General features: G+C 48.8%; 1 protein-coding gene across 7 annotated transcripts in view; it reads right to left on the bottom strand.

The window, feature by feature from the left end:
* The window catches only part of SHROOM2 (shroom family member 2), a 139,069-nt gene that overhangs the window by 65,643 nt on the left and 51,836 nt on the right, over positions 1-21,590 (bottom strand). For all 7 annotated transcript variants that reach the window (XM_036839239.1, XM_036839240.1, XM_036839243.1 and 4 more), the window contains exon 2: positions 12,491-12,642. In XM_036839239.1, coding sequence (XP_036695134.1) covers positions 12,491-12,642 — 152 coding nt within the window. The remainder of the gene's footprint in view (positions 1-12,490; positions 12,643-21,590) is intronic.

Raw genomic sequence — 21,590 nt, 5'->3', positions numbered from 1 at the left:
AGTGAACATATCTGGGGATCGAGGAAGGTTCAGGCGGTTTCTGTTTGTCAGCCCCTCTGATGGCTAAAACTGGATTCTGCTGATGAGAGGAGAAGGACATGTGCCTGAGGGCTGGTCCCTCCATCACAAGCCCGTGACCACGCTGGGCAGGAAAGCTCTGGGGACCGGACGCTCTGGCGCCACCTAGCGTTCCCAGATGGAACAGAAATGGCACAGGCCGATTTAAGGCGCTCGTTTCAACAGACATGGTGTTTCTTCCCACACAAGATACGCACTCCAGGTGGCTTTAAACCACCCGGGGTCCCTGGAAGTCTGGGGCCGTGAGGGGTGCACAGGCCACAGGCTGTGCCGGGCAAGATGCCCCGATGTGAGGGCCTCGGAGATCTCGGACCACGTGGTACCTGGCGGTACCTGGTTAGGGGTTAAGCGCCCTGCCCCATCAGGGGGCCACGCGTGTCGGAAGGAAACGCACACACAGCACGTATGCAGCGAACCACACCCGAACCTTCCTCTCCTGGCGGGCGGGACGTCTGCTATGTCTGCTACAGCTGGACCAGCCCCCCACAGACATCAAACGGGAACAGAAGGGCGAGGTGTGAAAGGAACGCCCCCTCCGCAGGCCACGCAGTCAGACGCAAGCCAGCTCGGCTCGGGAGACCAGCAAGGACGCCCCTTCCGGGAGGAAGAAGGACGGCACGGCTCAGCCCAGAGACGTCCAAGGCCACGCCTCTGTGCAAGGCAGTGTGGTCAGCGATGCCAGGGAGGAAACAGCCTGACCTGGCCGGGGTGCGGGTGCTGACCCCTCACGTGCGTGGAGCTGCACAATCCTGCCAGCTCCGGAAACGCGACGGGGCTGATCCAGGTCACGCCCACGGGAGACTAACGGTCGCTACCACGGGCACCCCAGCGTACAGGGAAGAAATCCTTTTCATCCAAATGGTTACTGCTGCTCGGAAATCTTAAAGAACAGGCATACTGTAGAAAACATGGAGCATTTAAAAATTAAAATGCGAATAAGACAATAAAGGAGGACCACCCGTAATCTGAAGATGAACGTGGGTAACATCTCTGCATTTCTTTCCCCCTGTTTCAGACAGCTGAGAGCATCGTGCAGACTTGGCGGGGCCCCTTCTCTCTGCAGCCCGCCTGGTTGGGTGAGCATTCCTCCAGGCCACGGTCACTCTTCCAAAATGTCATTTTTAATATGGCATAATATTCCTTCCACATAAATACTGAAAAGCAATGCTGCTATTAACACCGGGTTTTCTGGCTTCCAAATCAAATTATTCGTCCTAATGAGGGTTCTCTGAAACCTTTCCCACAAGTTGCACACCAAAATTAATCTAAATTTACTTCAATTTTTAAAAATAATTTTATATGCTAGGTAGTCTTTTTTTTTTTTTTGAAAGGAAGGGGTTTAGATCACAAATATAAAAAATGCTAGGATACCAATGAAAATTAAGAATGGATCTAGATATAGAAAATTCATTTTTTAAAAGGAATTATTGAAATAAGGCCTTCAATGAAATGTTTCTCATTCAGAGAAAGAGCAGAATTCCCTCAAAAAAAAAAAAAAAAAACAAACCACGTGAACGCCGGGTTATTTTCCTAACCTTTCCAAGCGCAGCCAACAGGCGCTGCCTCAGAAAATAAACGCAGTCTGCATGTGGTCCCCACGAGCGCGGGGGGCCTGACAGTACCAGGCCTGCAGGCTGGGAGGCCAACGGGAAGGGCCTGGCGGGACACTGTGGCGGGGGCACCACAGGGTGTGTTGGCTGCAGGCGACACTGGCGATGGGAAGAGTCCTCGGGGAAAATAAAACCAACAGTGATGCTTGGGGCATCTTAGAAGCACGTGTCATGGGGCGGGGCAGTGGGGAGGGGCCTTCCAGATAAAGGGCAGGCCGGAAAGTTCCTCAAATGCTCCCCAGTGAGTCCTGCGGGTGAGGGGGGTGAGTTCCGGGCAAGGAGCCCCCAGAGCTTAGGGAGGGAGGCTGTGCAGAGGCCCCGAGGGACAGGCCCACAGCGGGGACAGGCCCTCCTGATACTGAGGGTGTGCCTGGGCTGGAGGAGGGCGACAACTGCAAACACCCTTTTTATTCTTTGAAAGACAAACAAACACATAAAAAGCTCCGCCCTACAGACACAAAATGAAGTCTGCCCTGAGCTGCTGCTTCCTTCCTGTTCCGGTCAAGCCTCTAGAGGATAGATGCCGACCGGCCTCTCCCTCTCCCGAGCTGCCTCTACCTCCTACCACAACAGTCTCCCTGCAACTCAGCTCTGGCAGCTCCTGCCCTCACCCCACCACCCTCAGCTGCTCCCAGCTGCCACGGAGTGAAGCCCACGCCCCCCCACCGCGGTACTGTGATCTGCTCCCCGGGCCGGGCGGCGCTGGCATCGCAGGGGCACAGGCTGGGGCGGGACGCCTGTTTGCACAAGCCCTCAAGGTCATTCAGAGGCGAGCTCAGGTCTGAGACTCGCCGCTCTAGCCCCGAGCTACCCTTCCTCCCTTCCCCCATCCGCTCTGCCAGCCTCTTTAGGAGGTCCCGGCACCACTGACTTAGGTCCACGTCTGTGTCTCAAACCTGGCTCAGCCTTCAAAGGACAGCCTGACTGCTGAGCTCTGCTCCAGCCCTCCTTCCTTCCGCCAGAGCCACCACTTGTTAGAGCTTTTCCTGTCCGTGCCCATCAGCCCCCTCAGCTGCCAGCTCCCCGAGGGCAGGACCTATGGGTATGACTTCAGCCGCCTGGCTGGAGCGCTTCCAACACACATTACGTGAACGAATAAAAACAGCGGTCAGACCACTCTGTGGATGGCGGAGTTCTTTTCCCCGGCACTGATCTGACAACACGATGCTGTGGGTGGTGACATCACCCTTGATAAAATGGGATAAGAGTCCAGGAGTTCCTGCCTTTATTCACGAGGAGAAAGAGGTAAAGATGAAAATTCCCAAATGACCTAAACAGCTGAAACTGATAGAAGACATCAAAGCTGCATTTTAAACCAATGCCAGGGCCGAGTAGCAGCATTCACACGGGATAAAAGCATCAGGGTTCCGCCCCACGAGGCCGGGGCTCCCCTTATCTGTCTCCCAGCAAGGGCAAGTGCACGCCTGTCTCGGCCTCTGGCGTTCCCCGGGTGCATTAGCAGGAAAGACCGCGTAGAAATGTCACACAATGAACGCAGGCAGAATTGGAGCAGACCCAAATGGCTTGGCTATTTTCCCATTAACTTTTGCAAAGGGGGGTGAGGGGACTATCTCACCCAGCACTACCAGTACTAAAAACGCTTTGTCCAAACCACCCGAGGTCACGGTGCATGTCCCCAGTTTTCAGAAAGGCACCGATGCAGCTTCTTGGCTACATGTAAACAGAATGGATTTTTTGGTAAAGACACCCCAGACACTCAAATGTGCAACCATTAACATAACTAAGTACGAGTAGCGCTGAGGATTAGCAACAGAGCTGGTGAGTCTTGTACGTAAGTGTATAGGAACAAAATTACGTGAAACATTCTCTGCATGCCTTAATATATTAGAAACCATCAGCGTTTCCAAACTAAATTATATCAACATCACTTGCATGCCTTCTAATGAAAAACAAAATCATAACTGTTTACCAGTCTCTACTTGGCTTAGAATATGAAACATCTCACCTAGAGATTCAGCTGATTAAGTTGGTTAAGCCATACACTAAATCTACATCTGAATAGAAGCAACCTTTCCCCAAATAAAACAATTCTGCTCTATGTGGCTTTTTTTCCCTCCTGATTTTATTTCATAAAAACAAGAATGGCAAACAGCCCAAACGAGTCGGCGTCTGTCCAGGATAAACCTCTGGGTCTACTGTTTTAAGAAGAAAGTAAGCACAGTAGCAAACAGCCACAATCCCGCAAATGCTCAAAGCAGACACTTTTCCCCTGAAATTTGAACGATCAATCTCAGACCACCCTCCAAAAGCAACACCCATCAGCATCCCCAGTAAGACAGACACACCCTCTGTGGGGGGAACACACAGTTTCTGCCCCAGGAAGAGCTCTTGTGGGGGTGGGGGAGAGGGGGGAGAAAGGAGAGGAAGTGGGGATGAGGGAAAAGCAGGAAAGCAGGAAAAACCTGCTGACGTCCTACCCATCCCTCTCCTCTAGCTGCTTCAGGAACACCTGCGCTCATCCACGTTGGGGCCACGCACAGAGCCGCCTGCCCTAGGACAGCTCCAAGGAGCCAGCAGCAGAGGGGAGCCCCGCACGACACTGGCTTGGTGCAGAACTCGCTGCAACTCAGTGACGTCCAGAAGCCCACGCACGTGGCAAGAAACCTGCTCCTAGCAGGCATGCGTGCCGTCACTAGACCAGACACCTCCTTTCTTCAGATGTGTCGCCACGCCACCCCATGTGGCCACCCCTTACGGCCTCCTGCAGCGAACCTCCATCCTCGGGTGTTAATCTCCTCCTGAAGGCAAGCTTAGCGGACGTAAGCAGAGTCAAGGAAGGGTTTAAGGCCTCCGGCAAAGAGGCAGGAAACATGCGTCAACCCTACGCATAATGTGGCTCTGGCATAAAAACTGCTCGCAGCAGTGGACGGCTCAGGAGTGACGCGAGCGATGAAGTGGCAGGCCGAGTTCACTGTAAACGAGACTAATATTACCATATACATTTGGAAGAAAGACCAAAAGAGTCATTACAAGCTATACAATATAATTCATGGCCTGACAGTTAAGAGAAATTTTCCCTACGGTGCTTGAAATTCCATGTATGTTTTAGGAGCTGAACGTATGGTAACTTCCCTGTGAACGGAGGACAGTGGATGGTATCCCGGTGCTGTGCACACGGAGCTTTTAGTGAGCATTTTACAGCATCGGACAGCAACGGCCTTAACCCAGCACCGGGCGAGAAGCGTCCCCTACTTCAGCACGTCTCCCACAGCAAGGGGCTTACCGACGCCTGCGTTAATCAGGAAAAGGCCTCGAGTGACCCAGTTTCGGGTCTTAACCTTTTCCAAGCACATTTGCTTAAGCCAGTGGTATGAGCACTGCGGCCGACCAGCAAAATAGCCCGTGGCCCTCAGGGAAATACCAGCGCCCAGATCCATCCCACACCTGCCCATCAGGATCTCCAGGGGGGGGCCCGACCCCGGGGAAGAAAGTGCAGGCGACAAGCACACAGAGAGACAGACACGGAAGAAGAGGCTACCGCATCCTCCCACACTTTCCTGCGAGCAGCACGTCCTCGGCCAAGCAGAGAGGGAAGGACAAGGTGCCGGGGAGGCACGGCCGGGCTGCGCCTGCTGGCCCCCCCGTTCCTCTGACTCCCGGGCAGATGCCAGGATACCACCCGGACATCTCAAAGGAGACCATGTGTGCACCCGGTGCGGCTTCCTGTTACCCTTCTTTGTTTCCAGCCGACACAGCTCTGGGAGGAAGGCAGCGCTGGCTCTCACCTGTCTGGGAAAGAAACGTGGCTGGGGAGAGACAGTGATCTGGGTCCTTCTCTCCTAAGGCACCGCGCTCTCCCAGTCCCGGCTTCTAAACGGTGACAAGAGACACGGTGCCCGTGCCCCGTGAAACCAGACGCCCCCGCCTTGTGAAGCCAGCCTGCCGCCACCCTCGCCTGGCCGCTGGGTGCCCTGCTCACCGCACAGGCTGAAGCAAGACAAGCACTCCCAGCAGCTGTCACCGGCGGGAGGGAGTCAGGATGCGACCCACGATGCCCACTTTGTTCATAAAACCACGGGTATGTGTTTTACACCGAGGCGCGTACACGCCTCTTCCCAGAACCTCCGAGAAAAACCAAGCCTGCACTGGCCACTCTGGCCCTCAGGACCCTAAGCTGTTTTCAATCTTCGTCGGAAAAGCCACCCTTTCTTAAGGTGCCTGGGCTGGGCAGGTAGTTGAGGGTTCAGGCAGCTCATTTATCATTTGGTGATCCTCAGGCAGGGCAACATTTGATATTGACGTGTTGGTGGCTCAGTCTATGAATTAACTACAGAGTGCCTTCATAAACTAAACACCTTTTTTTTTTTTTTTTTTTAAGAGTACATGATCCAGGGCTTCCCTGGTAGCACAGTGGGTAAGAATCCGCCTGCCAATGCAGGGGACACAGGTTCGAGACCTCATCCGGGAAGATCCCACATGCCGCGGAGCAACTAAGCCAGTGCGCCACAACTACTGAGCCTGCACTCTAGAGCCCGCGAGCCACAACTAGTGAGCCCGCACGCCTAGAGCCCGAGCTCCACAACAAGAGAAGCCACCACAATGAGAAGCCCACGCACCGCAACAAGGAGTAGCCCCCGCTCGCCGCAACCAGAGAAAACCCGCGCGCAGCAACAAAGACCCAACGCAGCCAAAAATAAATAAATAAATAAATTTATATATATATTAAAAAAAAAAGAGGACATGATCCATTTTGGAGTTCTACATACAACACTAGTTAGAAAATGCTAACTAATCTCTGAGATACAAGTCAGATTAGTGGTTGCCTAGGGATTAAGAAAGACGAGAATGGTGAGATTTAGATTTAGATAGAGAAGAAAACATGTCACCGATTTAAGAGAAGTCATGTTAAAAGCACTCACTGGTGCCTTTGTAATAAGGAAGATGGTAAGTTAGTATGGAGTTTAAATTTATTTATTTATTTTATTTTTTTTGCTGTGTTGGGTCTTTGTTTCTGTGCTAGGGATTTCTCCAGTTGCGGCAAGCGGGGGCCACTCTTCATCGCGGTGCGCGGGCCTCTCACTGTCGCGGTCTCCCCCGTTGCGGAGCACAGGCTCCAGACGCGCAGGCTCAGTAGTTGTGGCGCACGGGCTTAGTTGCTCCGCGGCATGTGGGATCTTCCCAGACCAGGGCTTGAACCCGTGTCCCCTGCATTGGCAGGCAGACTCTCAACCACTGTGCCACCAGGGAAGCCCCAGTATGGAGTTTTAAAAGTCCTTATTATGTGCGTCTTCAGTACTTAAAACAGTAATTCACCACGTGCCAGATGACAGCAACAGATCCTAGTATCAACTAATTAACCATTTTGTAGAATTTTATTCATATTTCTAGGCAAAACCACCGTTTCAGACTTTTCTAATAGTTAAAAATAATACCCACACACAGTATTAAAATTTAATCCAAAATTATCTTTAAAATATTTAAACACGCCTAAGTTTGTTTTTAAAAGTGTGCTTGAAAAAAAAAAACATTTGGACAAACTGCTTGGTTTGGTTTTATATTGGGTTATATGTGTTACTTAGAATACTTGTCTACCCACAAGTCTGTTGGATACGTAGTCAGCTCCACAGCGAGCGGGCCGGGCCCCCAGGCCTTCTCTCTCCTTCTACCCCCAGTTCTCATGGTGTGTACTCCGAACAGAACTCACATCATCCGGTTTTTAGATCCTTAACTATGTTCCTCGAATTCAAAAAAAAAGCTTCTGAACACATGGAATGATGCCCAACCTCGGTCATAATGACAGAAAAGCCCATTTAAACAATAAAAGCATCTGTCACCTATCACATCCACAAAGCCAGCAAAAACAAACTTCACAATGCACGTACTTTCTGCCTCAAAACCTCCCATGCTAGGAATGGACCAGGACGACCTATACGCACATGTATGTGGACTCGGGTACAAAAGCGTCACACCGCAGCACTGTCTGCTGTACGCCGGAAGCACCACAAATGTCCACACACAGAGGACCTGCTAGACACACAGCAGAGCATCCAGACCGTGGAGCCGCACGGGGTCAGGAGAAACCTTGAGTCAGAGCACTCAACCTGGACCGACCCCCATTTTCATGTGTAACACACGACTAGGTACCTGTTTCTAAAAGGAAACCTAAGCGGTTAGTACTGACACAGCCGCTCTCCAGAGGGGCAAAATGGGAGGATGAGGGGTTGGGAGAAAGGCTGATGTATCCCACCCAATTCCCGTTCCAAAGTGAATGTTTTCCCACAGCCATGTGTTACTCCAAGTACTCATAAATGCGGAATAAAAAGTCACTCTTGGAGTAATTGTAGCCGGCATTCCAACACCCGCCCCTTAGGGTGATCCTGTCTGTTTTGATCACAGAGCAATAAACAGAGCCTTCTGGGGGCGCCGCCCAGAACAGAGCACAGCTGACTGCCTCCTGGGGACCAAACCTCCTGCTGAGTCCCATGAACACATCACACGGAACCCCAAAGGCCTCTCCTCTTTAAAAGTGCAACGAGCTCGACATTTTTATTATCAGAGAAGTAATACACTTAGACTGTGCACTTAATGGATAAGATGGTAAGTTTTCTGTTACGTGTATTTTACCACAATTAAAACTTTTTTTCATGGGGCCTATACAGTTCTATAACTGCTTGTATGTTCCACTCAACTGGACTTTGAGGGGCATCCTTCCATGTCAGGAAATACTGACACCATTTTTTTTTTTAATAAATTTATTTTATTTATTTATTTTTGGCTGTGTTGCGTCTTCGTCACCGCGCGCGGGCTTTCTCAGTCCCCGCTGCGGTGCGCGGGCCTCTCATTGCGGTCGTCTCTCCCGTTGCAAAGCACGGGCTCCAGGCGTGCAGGCTTCAGTAGCTGTGGCGCACGGGCTGAGCTGCTCCGCAGCATGTGGGATCTTCCCGGACCAGGGCTCGAACCCGTGTCCCTTGCATTGGCAGGCGGATTCTTAACCACTGTGCCACCAGGGAAGCCCACTGACACCATTTTTTATTTTGTAATAGCACTTGTATTCTTTTTAAAAACTTTTATTGACGTATAGATTTATAATGTTGTGTTAATTTCTGCCGTACATCAGAGACTCAGTTATACACGTATATATATATATTTTTTCATATTCTATTCCATTACGGTCTGTCACAGGATGTTGACTAGAGTTCCCTGTGCTCTACAGTAGGACCTTGCTGTTTACCCATTCTATATACACTAGTTTGCATCTGCTAATCCCAACTCCCAATCCATCCCTCCCCCACCCCCCACCCCGCTATGGCAACCACCAGTCTGTGCTCTGTGTCTGTGAGTCTGTTTCTGTTTCGTAGATAAGTTCATTTGGCTGACACCATTTATAATGGCAGCACTCTGCAGTATGGATGGTCCCTAATTCACTTCAGTCATTTCCTTTTGCTGAATATCTAGGATCCAAGAAATGAAATTCTGAGTCCAAAATAGGCCTTTTGACACATGTTGCCAAACCGCTCACCAGAAAGTCTCATCAGCATTACATCAAATAAGCACTTGTTTCCCCACATCTCAGCACCAATGGGCATTGCTATTCCATCAGATCTCAGCCAGCTGGAGAATCAAAACCTAGTTTGTAAGTAAACTTGTCGATCCCTAGTTAAATATCTTTTTTTTTTTCCCACACACACACACTGTATTTTATTTTTACAAGAGATAAATAGACTGACACCGAGCATTGTAAATGGATGACCACAACAAAAGCAACAATGATTGCAATTACCAAACACGAAACACACTCATACTATGTCATAATATTGACATTCAGTCCAGTAATCCTCCACTGTAACAGCTCCTTTACTTTGCAGTGAAGATTGATTTCTATATTCTTTGCCTCTGAGTCCTTGTGGGATTTTTTTTTTAAATTCAAACAGAAAGTCACAAAAATTATAATCATCCTCATCAGTTCACTCAGTCCCATGTAATTAATTTTTTTTTCATCTTGATCTTTTGTTAGCACTTTTATGAGTTCAGCAGTTTTTCATTAGAGTTCTGAAAATGCTTATTCATTCAGTTCAGCAGTACAGTTACCAGAAACCTGTACTTGTCAGAGTCTTTTCTATGAATTCCTTGAAAAACGTCTTTTTAAACACTTGTTTCCTATGTGCATTTCTCATATTAGGAACTGCCTATGAGCGTCTTTCATCCAACTTTCTACTGGGGTGCAAATTCCCTTCTTTATAGCTGTTGTTACTAAACCAACTTTATTACACACCTGCTTTTTTTTTTGCACCCTAGAATAAGATCTGACGTTGACCAACATTTCATTTTTACCTTGTGAGATGCAACCGGTGAAAATATTCAGGCATCCTGAATTCTGTCCCCCAGGATGCGTCACTGGCTCAGTTTTATTTGCTGCTGCCTCCCCTGGGCTGGCCGATGTCACACTGACAGGTTTTACTGAATGAGCACCTCAGGGTCAGCAGCCCCATCAGACCCTCCAATGACGCCCGTCCCGGTGGTGCAGCTCAAATCAATTCGATTCAGTAAGTCCAAGCCCTTCATCTGCCCTTGCGCATCGGGCACTGCGGTAAGCAGCCGCAAACTGGCGAGACAGTTTGCTCACAGCGTCAGCTAAGCCAGTGCTCTCCCCGTGGGGGGAGACGGACAGTAAACCAACGAGCCGGCTGTGTGTTCTGGGGGCTCGGGCAGCCCCGCAACGGAGACATTTCAGGTGGTGGTTTATAACCGCTGTCTCCCCTGCGTGGGTCAAGCGTCCCTCACCATCACCAGCGCTCCACTAAGTCTAACGGAATCCCGCGAGAACTTCACACGTCCTGCCTTAGGAGGCTTAATAAGGCAACCTCAAAGAAATTATACACCATGATGGCACCCGTCACGTCCCTTCCTCCCCCAGAAGGCTCCAAAATGGCCATGCTGAGACTTCAGTTCTCTGATTTACAAGGACAGCCTATTCCACTGAGAAGTGAGGCTGCTGCATTAATGTGGCAAAGAATGAAATGTTTTCCTTCTTCGTTTCTGAAACTCCTCCTTGGATGCTATTTTGGTCCCCCAAAAATAAATACATAAAAAGTCCACAGGGATATGTCTTCAAGTCTGTACTAAAAACTGAAGGCCTTGAGTCAATTTACTTTTTAAAATTTACAGCCAGGCTTCCCTGGTGGCGCAGTGGTTAAGAATCCGCCTGCCAATGCAGGGGACACGGGTTCGAGTCCTGGTCCGGGAAGATCCCACATGCCGTGGAGCAACTAAGCCCGTGCGCCACAACTACTGAGCCTGCGCTCTAGAGCCCGTGAGCCACAACTACTGAAGCCTGTGAGCCACAACTACTGAAGCCCGCGCACCTAGAGTCTGTGCTCCGCAGCAAGAGAAGCCACCACAGTGAGAAGCCCACGCACCACAACGAAGAGGAGCCCCCGCTCGCCACAGCTAGAGAAAAGCCCGCGCGCAGCAACAAAGATCCAATGCAGCCAAAAATAAACAATAAATAAATAAATAAATTTTTAAAAAATAAAATAAAATTTACAGCCTACCTTGGAAAGACTGCACTAATTCTGCTAAACGGGGCACGTCAACCCTTTACTATGAATTAGCCAACTGTAAAACACAGGTCGAGAATTATTTCTATATGAAACCAGTCACCGGAATTCCCTGGCGGTCCAGCGGTTAAGACTCAGCACTTCCACTTCAGGGGGCACAGGTTCGATTCCTGGTCCCTGGTTGGGGAACTAAGATCCCACAAGCTGTGCGGCGTGGCCAAAAAATAAAAATAAAAAGTCACAAGACACCTCCATGCTGCCCAGTAGTACCGTTCTAGTGCCTGTGTGTAAAAGCATCACGTGCCCAACTTCACTTTCTGACCCCTTCAAATCATCCCAACTCCTATCCACAATCTCCTTTCTTGGAATATGCACTTGCTCCCCTCAGACCTCAGCACAGCACTGGAAACACCTGCTAGCTGACCTGTAAGTCTATGTGCATCACATTATTTTAGCATAAAACCTCAAAACCTGGTAGCCTGCCACCTTGTGTACAACACAGGCAATGACATTTCATCATTTGGAGCATAAACAGTTTCCTCACTGCCAGAAAATCACCTACATATTGCCAAGAATAAGATTTAAGTATTCAAAATCACTTAAATCAAAATTAACAGTCAACAGTAATAAAAGAAGAAATCTTTTAAGAACCTACTGTACAGCACAGGGAACTCTACTCAGAACTTTGTAGGGACTTCCCTGGTGGTCCAGTGGGCAAGACTGCACATTCCCAATGCGGGGGGCCCGGGTTCGATCTCTGGTTGGGGAACTAGATCCTGAACGCACGCCGCAACTAAAAGTCCACATGCCGCAACTAAGGATGCCACGTGCTGCAATGAAGACCCTGAGTGCCACAATTAAGACCCAGCGCAGCCAAAATAAATAACAATTGGGAAAAAAAAAAAAAAAAACCTTTGTAATGACCTACATGGGAATAGAATCTAAAAAAGAGTGGACATCTGTATATGTATAGCTGATTCATTTTGCTGTATAGCAGAAACTAACACAACATTGTAAATCAACTATACTCCAATAAAAATTAATTTTAAAAAAAGAAGGCATCTCTAAAATTTTTGATGTTGGATTCATCCTTGGCCAAGAGATAGATTCCTAAGTGTACATGTACATGTACACACACACACACACACACACACACACACACGTGCGCGCGCGACTTAAGTCCAAATCAGGATTGCCACAGTGACACAGCGCAGCCAACAGACTCCAGGTTTCACTGTCCCGCTCATCTCTGTTCGTAAACAAGGCATGAGGCCCAGGTCTTACCTTTTTACCACCAGCTTCAGGGTCTTATGCGAGCCCTTCACCAGGCAAATCGCTTCCTGTCTAAACCCCGACAGACCGATGTCATTGATGCCAACGATCTCATCTCCGGCCAGCAACTTGTCCACTGCCGCGGCTTTGCTTCCTTCTTCGATCTGCAACACAGAAGTGTGTCCCGTGAGCCTCCTGAACAAGCAAACAAGCCCCCAGGACTCGGCCAGGAATACAACATGCCCGTGACACATGCCACCCACAGGTTTTCTCAGCCTGGCTTCAGGACAACCCAGGGGTGAAGGGACCCACCTGGGCCCTGATTCCCAGCGGGAGACCAGGGATGCATCCCTCACCTGGTCTGCCTCCGCAAGGTCTACCGTTCACGGAGGGGCGGGAAAGCGCATGAGCTCTCAGAAACACACCAGAAAGAGCAGAGCCAGAAATACCGATTCACCTTCTGGATCTCCTTCCTCCAAAAAATAATGATGGATTTTTTAAAAATTATTTACTAGTTATTTCTCATAGATTAATCCTGCACCTAGTTATTTCCGTAACAGCTGTATTTAGATATAATTCAGGTATCACACAATTCACCCGTATAAACATAAACGAATGGCTTGTTAGTATATTCACAGACTTGTCCACCCATCACCACCACCCATTTTAGAACAGTGTCCTAACCCCAGAAGAACCCTCGTTCGTGCCTGTCAGTGGTCACTTCCCGATCCTTCCACCCCCTGGCGACCATGCATCTGCTCTCTGCGTCTAGGGTTTGCCTACTCTGGATATTTCATATAAACAAAATGATACGATAGGTGGCCTTTTGTGTCTGGCTTCTTTCACTCAGCTTTTCAAGGTGCATCCATGTCGTAGCCTGTGTCAGAGCTTCATTCGTTTTTACGGCCGAAGGATACTCCACTGTATGGACCGACCACATTTTATTTATCCGTTCACCGGTGATGGGTACTGAAGTTGTTTTTTACTTTTTGGCTATTAATGCTGCTGTGAGCACTGGTGTACAAGTTTGTGCATGCGCGTGCATCTTCATTTCCTTTGGGTGTACACCTAGGAGTAGAATGGCAGGGTCGTACGGCAGCTATGGTGAACATTGTGAGGACCTGCCAGACTGCCTCCTAAAGCAGCTGCACCATTTTACATTTTGCATTGGCGGGCTCCAATTTCTCCACATCCTTGCTGACACTGAGTATCTGATTCCTTTCATTACAGCCCTAGATGGGCTAGACACCTAGACACCATGCTGGGTATGTAAAATACTCCTTACTCAGTGTTAAACACGTATGTATGAATGTGTTGACTGACTCCTTAAAAGCACTTTATGATTTTTATCCTGAGAAATCTTAATCTTTAAATACTCACCCTCGTCTTCCCTATACAGTAATAATCCAACTCAGCATCAAGTCACCCATCAATTAACCAACCTGTTTGCGGTATTAGCGCTTGGCAGACTGTGGCCCATGAGTGAAATCCAGCCAGCTGCCTTTTGTTTGTTTGTTTTTGTAAATAAAATTTTACTGGAATACAACCAGAGCTATTTGTTTATACACTGCTACAGGAGAGAATAGCATAGTCTGACCCACAAAGCCAAAAATATTTACTGCTTGGCTTGTTATTAAAAAAAAGTTGCCAACCCCTGTTTCACACCAAAAAGCCATTATTTTTACAAACTGCTAGGAAAACTAGTGAAAAAGATGAATGCTTATGGGCACAGAGGTGTACAGGTTTGGAATTTTGCTGCTCTGACTGTTTGCCAGGGCTAACCTAAAAATCCGTTCCAAACCTCACAAAGCACTAAAGCCGTAAACGTTTCTCCTCTGGTCGTTACAAAGCTGGAAACGAAGCAACTTACAGGCTCAGCTCTCAAACCACGTGGTACTTTCCTCAAGTCTCCGCCCGAACCCAAGGACAGCTGAACTTTTCCTAGGTTAATAAAGCAATTATTCACTGCAAGTCAACAGCATAAACAAAATGAGCACTCCTAACTAAAACGTGAAGCAAATCATTCGGTTCACAACCGGTTTCCAAGTCTAGACATTTTTATCCCAACATAATAACAGATCGTAAATAAGTTTCCACCCCACCAAGATTACACACTCAGCCACACATAGCCGAGGTGAAGGTTACGTGGTGGAGAGCTTACGTGTTGGCACACCCCGGGTGGGAGGCCAAGGGGCCGTCCAGGTGGAGAGTCGGTGGGCAGGGCAGCTGGCTGGGGTGAGCGGAGGGTACCCGGGGAAAGGTGGCCTGCTCATGGGCTGACCAGCCGCGGAAGGAATTTAAAAACGGGAGGAATGGGGATGCAGGCCTCCTACACAGAAAACAGACCCACCAACAGCTGAGGACAGAACCCTGGGGCCCCAACACAGAGAAATCTGGAAGAAGATGGGTGGGGGAAGGAGCAGGAGGTGGAGGAGAAAGGGGGGGTGAGCGTCACAAAAGCCGAGACCAGCAGACACGCGCAGGGCTGGTCAGGGCGAGAGTAGCGTGAGTACGTGCGTCCCTCTCCCTACCATGATTCCTCTCTGAATTTCAGTTCCACAAGAAAAATCTTCGGGCAAGACAACTATGACCAAGGAACTTGCAGGGCCTTAGGACAGGGTTTGAAGGCAGGACGTCCTGGAGGCGACCTGTGTCACTCAGCCACGACCTGGTGGGTTTTTCGGTCTCGTTCCCACAAACCCTTGGATGCACAAGTTCTGCGAGACTGGCTCCAAGCGCTGTCCTCGAAGTCTGATGACATCGTGTTGCTTCCCCTCATCTGCAAAGACTTCCCAAGCCCCTCCTCCACCGGTGAAGACCGCATTCCGAGGCGTCCACCTGCCCCGTCCTAACCACACTCTATCTACATTCCCAGCAAAAACGGCTCTGGGTTTGGGAGACAAAGCTGGGGAATTCTCCCCCCTTGGCTTCCTCGCCAAGACAAACTATCTGTTTGACGTTTATTGTGCTCATGGAGAAAACAGTTGTAAAAGAAGATGCTTTGAAAACCTCCAGTCTGTACTCTTGACCCCATCAAACTTCTCCCATTAGGAAGAATTAATTAGGCTTGAACTTGGTAAAGAGCAAACCTGAAGTTGGCTCTAGTCTCACAGGACACTTACTGACTCTGCCTGCCAGCACTGTACAGTGTATCACGCATTACAGACATTCAGGATCGTTTTGTCACCGTCCCCTGCCTTATAGTCAAGAGAGCGCTTGGCATTGCCACTAGCAGAGGGAACTAACTGCCTGACATCCGCAGCACTTGGGAGCCACAAACAGGGCAGTCCTGTCCGAGAGCCACCAGGCAAAGTTCTCAGTGTCGCTTGCTGGAGCTCAGAAAAAAGTCCCTTTACAAAAAGACAGGCACACAAGAACAAATGACTCCACACCCAAGATGCCTGTCCGTGCGCCACTGGCAGAAGGAAAGCCCCAAGTTCACACGCCAGGACAAATATTCTGGTCTGAGCATTCACTGGCATTGGAAAACTCCTGTTTAGGGCCTCAGTTAAGACTTAAGTGTCCCCAAATGTGCACATTTCCTTGCTGTCCTTATGGAAACATTTTTTCTGGAAACAGCAGCGGGGGAAAAAAACCGTCAATGGAAGTCTCGTTGGAACAAAGTTTTTGTATTTCATCCAACGGATGTTACAGATGATCAAGGATGACACCCACGGAGGCCGGAGAACCTTGATTCTCCTGGGAGCCGGGACTCCCGTGGGAAGGAACCACGTCAGGGCAGCAGGGGCGCGAGGGGCCAGGCTTGCTTGGCCTCGGGGCTGGAGATGAAAGACTTCACGAAGAGAGAGGCCCAGAAGAGCAACTTGAAAGGGGTGGCATAGATGGGGGCGGACATTCCACAGGGGGGTCTGGATGTGAAGATGGGGCAGAGGCAGGAAGCCGGGCCGGTCTGAGGAATGTCAGCCTGGCCGAGCGCAGAGCTCTGGCTGGGGAGCGTTTGAAGATAAGGGCAGAAAGAGGAAGATGAGGAACTTGACCTTGAGTCAGAATCTGGCATGATATCCTGGAGGCAGTGGGGGCCCCAGAAGGCCAGCACGGAAGCAGGGGAGCGACCTTCTTATTCCAGCAAATGCGTCTGGCAGCTCCATCCTGGAGGTTGACACGAAAAGATTTCTTCTGCCCGAGAACAGAAGGCAGCAGGCTCTGTCTTTGTACTGGACAGAAACAAGGGCTCAAACCAACACAGGGCAGAGAACACTAATGTAAGCAAGCGCTCTAGACGCTGGGAAGGAAGGTCTAAGGACAGAATCGATGCTGGACATCAAGGGCCACAGGAAAGGGGTCGGCCGGTGGAGCTCAGATGTTGAGCTGGACTGATGTGGAAAATCGCGATACCCAGAGATCAAAACGAAAGGAGGAAGAACGTGTTAAGTCCAGTATCATATTTCAAAGGCCACGAATCACACCCATGATTTATCAGTTATGACTATCTCAAAGAAAGCTTTGCTGTCTGGAGAAAAAGCCATGAGAAAGCACTGCCTTTTGTGAGCCAGGACAATCACTGATGTCACCTCCTCAGTCTGCTTAATTTAACTCATTCCCCTTGAGCTCCCTTGTTTCAGAAAAGTAGAGCTGACTCATCCAGGAAAAGTATCAAATTGTGAAATAATCGGAGGGTGCATCTCTGGTAACGGAGAAGCCCATCGAAAACCAAAAACCTCTCAAGTGTTAAGACTTGAACATACCATCAGTCACTGGTCCCTGTCTCCCTTCTTGTACATCCCAAGGAGTGTTTTTATCAACTATTTGGGGAATGCAAGCTTCGCAGTAGCTCTGGAAACATGCTTAAGAAGGAAATCCCACCTCACCCCATTTCTGGAGTATAAACGCTTTTTGAAGAGGTGAAACCGTTCGTTGGTTATTTTTTGGTACAACCAGGGAAGGGTGGGATAATGAATTTGAGGACGCTCTGGCTATCCCGAGTGTCAGCTTAACATTCCATGGGGGGCAGTTTTTTTTAACCTGACAACACAAAACATACTCAATGGCAATTTGGGGACGCAGTCACGCACCTCATAGGTCTTCAAGAGGATACCCGGAGAAAAACGTGGTCCAAAAGGATATGTGCACCCCAATGTTCACTGCAGCACTGTTTACAATAGCCAAGACATGGAAGCAACCTAAATGTCCATCGACAGAGGAATGGATAAAGAAGATGTGGGGTGTGTGTGTGTGTGTATATATATATATGTATGTATACACACACACAATGGAATATTACTCAGCCATTAAAAAGAATGAAATAATGCCATTTGCAGCAACACGGATGGACCTAGAGATTGTCATACTGAGTGACGTAAGTCAGACAGAGAAATATCGTATAATATCGCTTATATGCGGAATCTAAAAAAAAAATGCTACAAAAGGCAGAAACAGACTCATAGACTTAGAGAACGAACTTATGGTTACCAAGGGGGGGTGGGGGGAGGGATGGTTAGTGAATTTGGGACTGACACGTACACGTTGCTATATTTAAAATGGATAACCAACAAGGACCTACTGTGTAGCACAGGGAACTCTGCTCAATATCCTGTAACAACCGAATGGAGAAAAGAATTTGAAAAAGAAGAGATACATGTATATGTATAACTGAATCACTCTGTTGTACATCTGAAACTAATGCAACACTGTTAATCAACTATACTCCAATATAAAATAAGAAGTTAAAAAAATAAAAAATAAAAATAAAATTACCTGTACTCCCATGTTTTTTAGTAGAATTACTTCCTAAAGAAAACCACTTCTTGGGGGTTTCCCTGGTGGCGCAGTGGCTGAGAATCTGCCTGCCAATGCAGGGGACACGGGTTCGAGCCCTGGTCTGGGAGGATCCCACATGCCGCGGAGCAGCTGGGCCCGTGAGCCACAATTACTGAGCCTGCACGTCTGGAGCCTGTGCTCCGCAACAAGAGAGGCTGCGACAGTGAGAGGCCCGCGCACCGCGATGAAGAGTGGCCCCCGCTCGCCGCAACTAGAGAAAGCCCTCGCACAGAAACAAAGACCCAACACAGCCATAAATAAATAAATAAATAAATTAATTAATTAATTAAAAAAAAAAAAAGAAAACCACTTCTTGATCTTGGTTGGCCCTTTCTATCCCCGGTCATGACACTTCAGTTTCCCTAATAATGTGCCATGAACGTGCCATGAAAAAACATGGAAATTTGAGCATGTGATGCTTATGATATTAAACGGTGAAATGGGACCTGTGATGTCACAGCCTATCAACATTTGAAGGTATTCATACTTGATATCCTCTTAAGGAAAAGTTGCTTCCACATTTTAAGCTAGAAAGTCACTGGAACACCTGTTTAGAAAAGAATCAAAACTATGTGGTTTCTTAGTTCTTCAGTACATACATTAAGAAAGATGTACAAATTGAACTGTGTGTGTACCAATCCTCAAAACAACCAATAAAATATCAATTAGGAAAGAAAATTGCTTTCCTCATGGTTGACAAAAAAACGTTATCAAAAAGCAAGAAAAATAACTACCCCCACATGCAAAAAAATCCTAAGAAACCAAAACCCACCTCATACATTCGGATTCAGATGAGCAAGTCAGTATTCAGTCCCACGCATAAGAACATGAGGGTCTGCTCTGAAGATTCTAACACACTCCTGCCACTCATGGCTAAAGCAAAGGCTGGATCACATGCCACCCCAAGAGAAAGAAGGGCAGGTGTGGCCCCGACAAGGCGACAGAGCCAGGCTGATGGACTGAGCAGGTCAATGAGATGTGTGAAGATCCAGAGGCAGTGGAGGCTGCCGTTAGCGACCACAAGTCCAAACAGACACAGAAAAGAAGCTGACTGCTCAGGGAGAGGTTTTAAGAAACAGAGAGGGAAGGGAATTTGCATCAGGGGCTCAGCAGTGGCAGCTCAGACTCCAGGCTGGCTGCAACAGAGAACCCCCGGAGAAGCGTTCTTTCGGAGCCAAGGGGCCGCGGCCTCCCCCGGGGAGGATAAAGCCCAAGGTATGTGCCTCTTCTCCAGGTGGGGCAAAGGTCTAGGGGCCTCAGGACCCTGCAGAGTCCATATCCTGACCACAGCACAGCACAGCCCTCCGGAGAGCACGGGCCAACCCGTGCAAGGGACAGTTTCTGGAGAGCAGCATTCAGGGGGCATTGTCTGAACACCCCTGCCCGGGAAGTTACAATCCAGAAGGAGCAAGGTGTGCAAACGACCCATTCCAACACTACGCCAGTTAGCCTCTTAACTGCAGAGCACCCGTCTCCGCCCGAGCGGTGATACTGGGGCAGGACCTGTGGAGAGCTCTCCTTCGCGGGCTGGCACCTCTGGAAGTGTCCTCAGGAGAGGGCGCTGGGGGGACTGCTGTCCTCTCTGCCTGCTCCTGAGGACAAGGCAGTGCCTGAATCCACCGCGGCTCCACAGCCAAGTTCCACGAGCACTCCAGTGGGCAGCTTGCCGGCCGGTTTCAGAAGCGTGCCCTCGGATGGCTTCCCAGGGGTTCCACTGGCATGCCAGCCAGCTCCCTGGCCACCTGCCAGGTCCGCACGGGCAGCTTCCTGTCTGTCAGCTAGCCCGAGGGGCTCAGTGACTTCCTCTGCTGTCACACCACTCCATGCAGATCTGAGTCTCAGCCTGGGGGGAGGGAGGGGAGCAAGAGGGGGGTAGTCCCACCCCTCCTTCCTCAGGTAATCGGCCTCAACCCTAGAGGCAGTGGCTGCTCGTACAGCTGCTACTCCTGCATTCTTTAAAGCTCTCTTTACCCCGGAGGAGTTCCCAGTTCATCATGACTCAGTAAGTTGACAATAAGTAATAATCTGCTAATAGTTAGTAATTCTTTACACCAGGGGCTGGCAAACTTTTCCTTCAAGGGCCATGTGGTAAATATTTTAGGCTTCGCGGGGTCTTCCGGTCCCTATGGTAACTACTCAACCTTGCCGGACAGACAGACAAGACATGAGGGGTGTTTTGGTATGTGGCCAGTTTGCGGAATCCTGTTTCCTATTAAGCAGGCCCTGTTCCAATTACTATGTGCTTTCTGCCTCCCAACTGGACCCTGACGGATATAAATTCCATGTGACAAGCACAGCAAGGGAGGCACTCGTGGGCCCCGGTGGCACAGAGGAGGCAAGAGTCAAATCACAGGGTACGGGGAGCGGTGACTATCAGGGAAGGTTTCACAGAGACGAGGGGTGATGGATCCAGGACTGAAGACTCACCTCTACCACTTCACTACAGAACTTGGAGAAAGTCACTTAATTTTTCTTTGTCTCAATTTTGTCGCCCAAAACAATGGTGGTAAGAGTCGGCTGTCTTACAACCCGGGACCAACAGACGAATAAAAGTGAGACAATTATGAAAATATTTTGTAAATTCATAAGTATTACACAAGTATGTTTACAAATCATTTTACTTGTAATTTGTTGGTGTCCCAATCAGGACTACAGCACAGGCTAGGTTCCTGGACTCTCAAGTTCAGTGACAAGTGATCCCCGTTCTTGATCATTAACACAGGGAAACCAGACGTTGAAATGGTAAAGGGAGACTGCTTCATTTACAATACTCCAAGCTATTTAGGTAGAGTGGTTCCTAAGTCCTTTCAAATAACATTGTTTGGGGGAAAAGTAAATGCCGAAGCTCAGTTATCCTAGATGTTCGTACTGTTTATTCTCAACCTAATTTAAAGTTTCTTTTTCCCTTGATTAGCCACTATAGCCTTACAGAAAACTTCTAAAATACAGCAAGTTGCCATTTACACATGGGATGTTTTACAAAAGTTTCACCTAAGTGGATTATGTTCATGGAAACCCAGACCGCATTTCTCACATTTAAAAAAACAAAACAAAAACAAAAAACGATGATTTAAGTCGTAGTTAAGTTCTCAGGCTAAGACACAAATACCTCTTTAAAAGATGTCATGGTTTATATACCGTGGCTTTGCAATCAAGCAAAGGGAAAAAAAGGACACATGCCCATCTCCCCAGACGGCCCTTTGGAATGTATGCTGCATGCACAGGTCAGGTGTTCATAACAGGCACAGCTCTGGGTCCTCCTGGTTAAAACAGGAACTACGTTTTCTAGAATCTCTGTCCCTGTACGGTTGGTTAGACTGGGTCCAAAGGAGAA

Source organism: Balaenoptera musculus, chromosome X, assembly GCF_009873245.2.
Source record: "Balaenoptera musculus isolate JJ_BM4_2016_0621 chromosome X, mBalMus1.pri.v3, whole genome shotgun sequence".
In the NCBI taxonomy this organism is placed as follows: domain Eukaryota; kingdom Metazoa; phylum Chordata; class Mammalia; order Artiodactyla; family Balaenopteridae; genus Balaenoptera; species Balaenoptera musculus.
The sequence above is the reverse complement of the archived record's forward strand: the minus strand, read 5'-3'. Positions and strand labels throughout refer to the sequence as shown.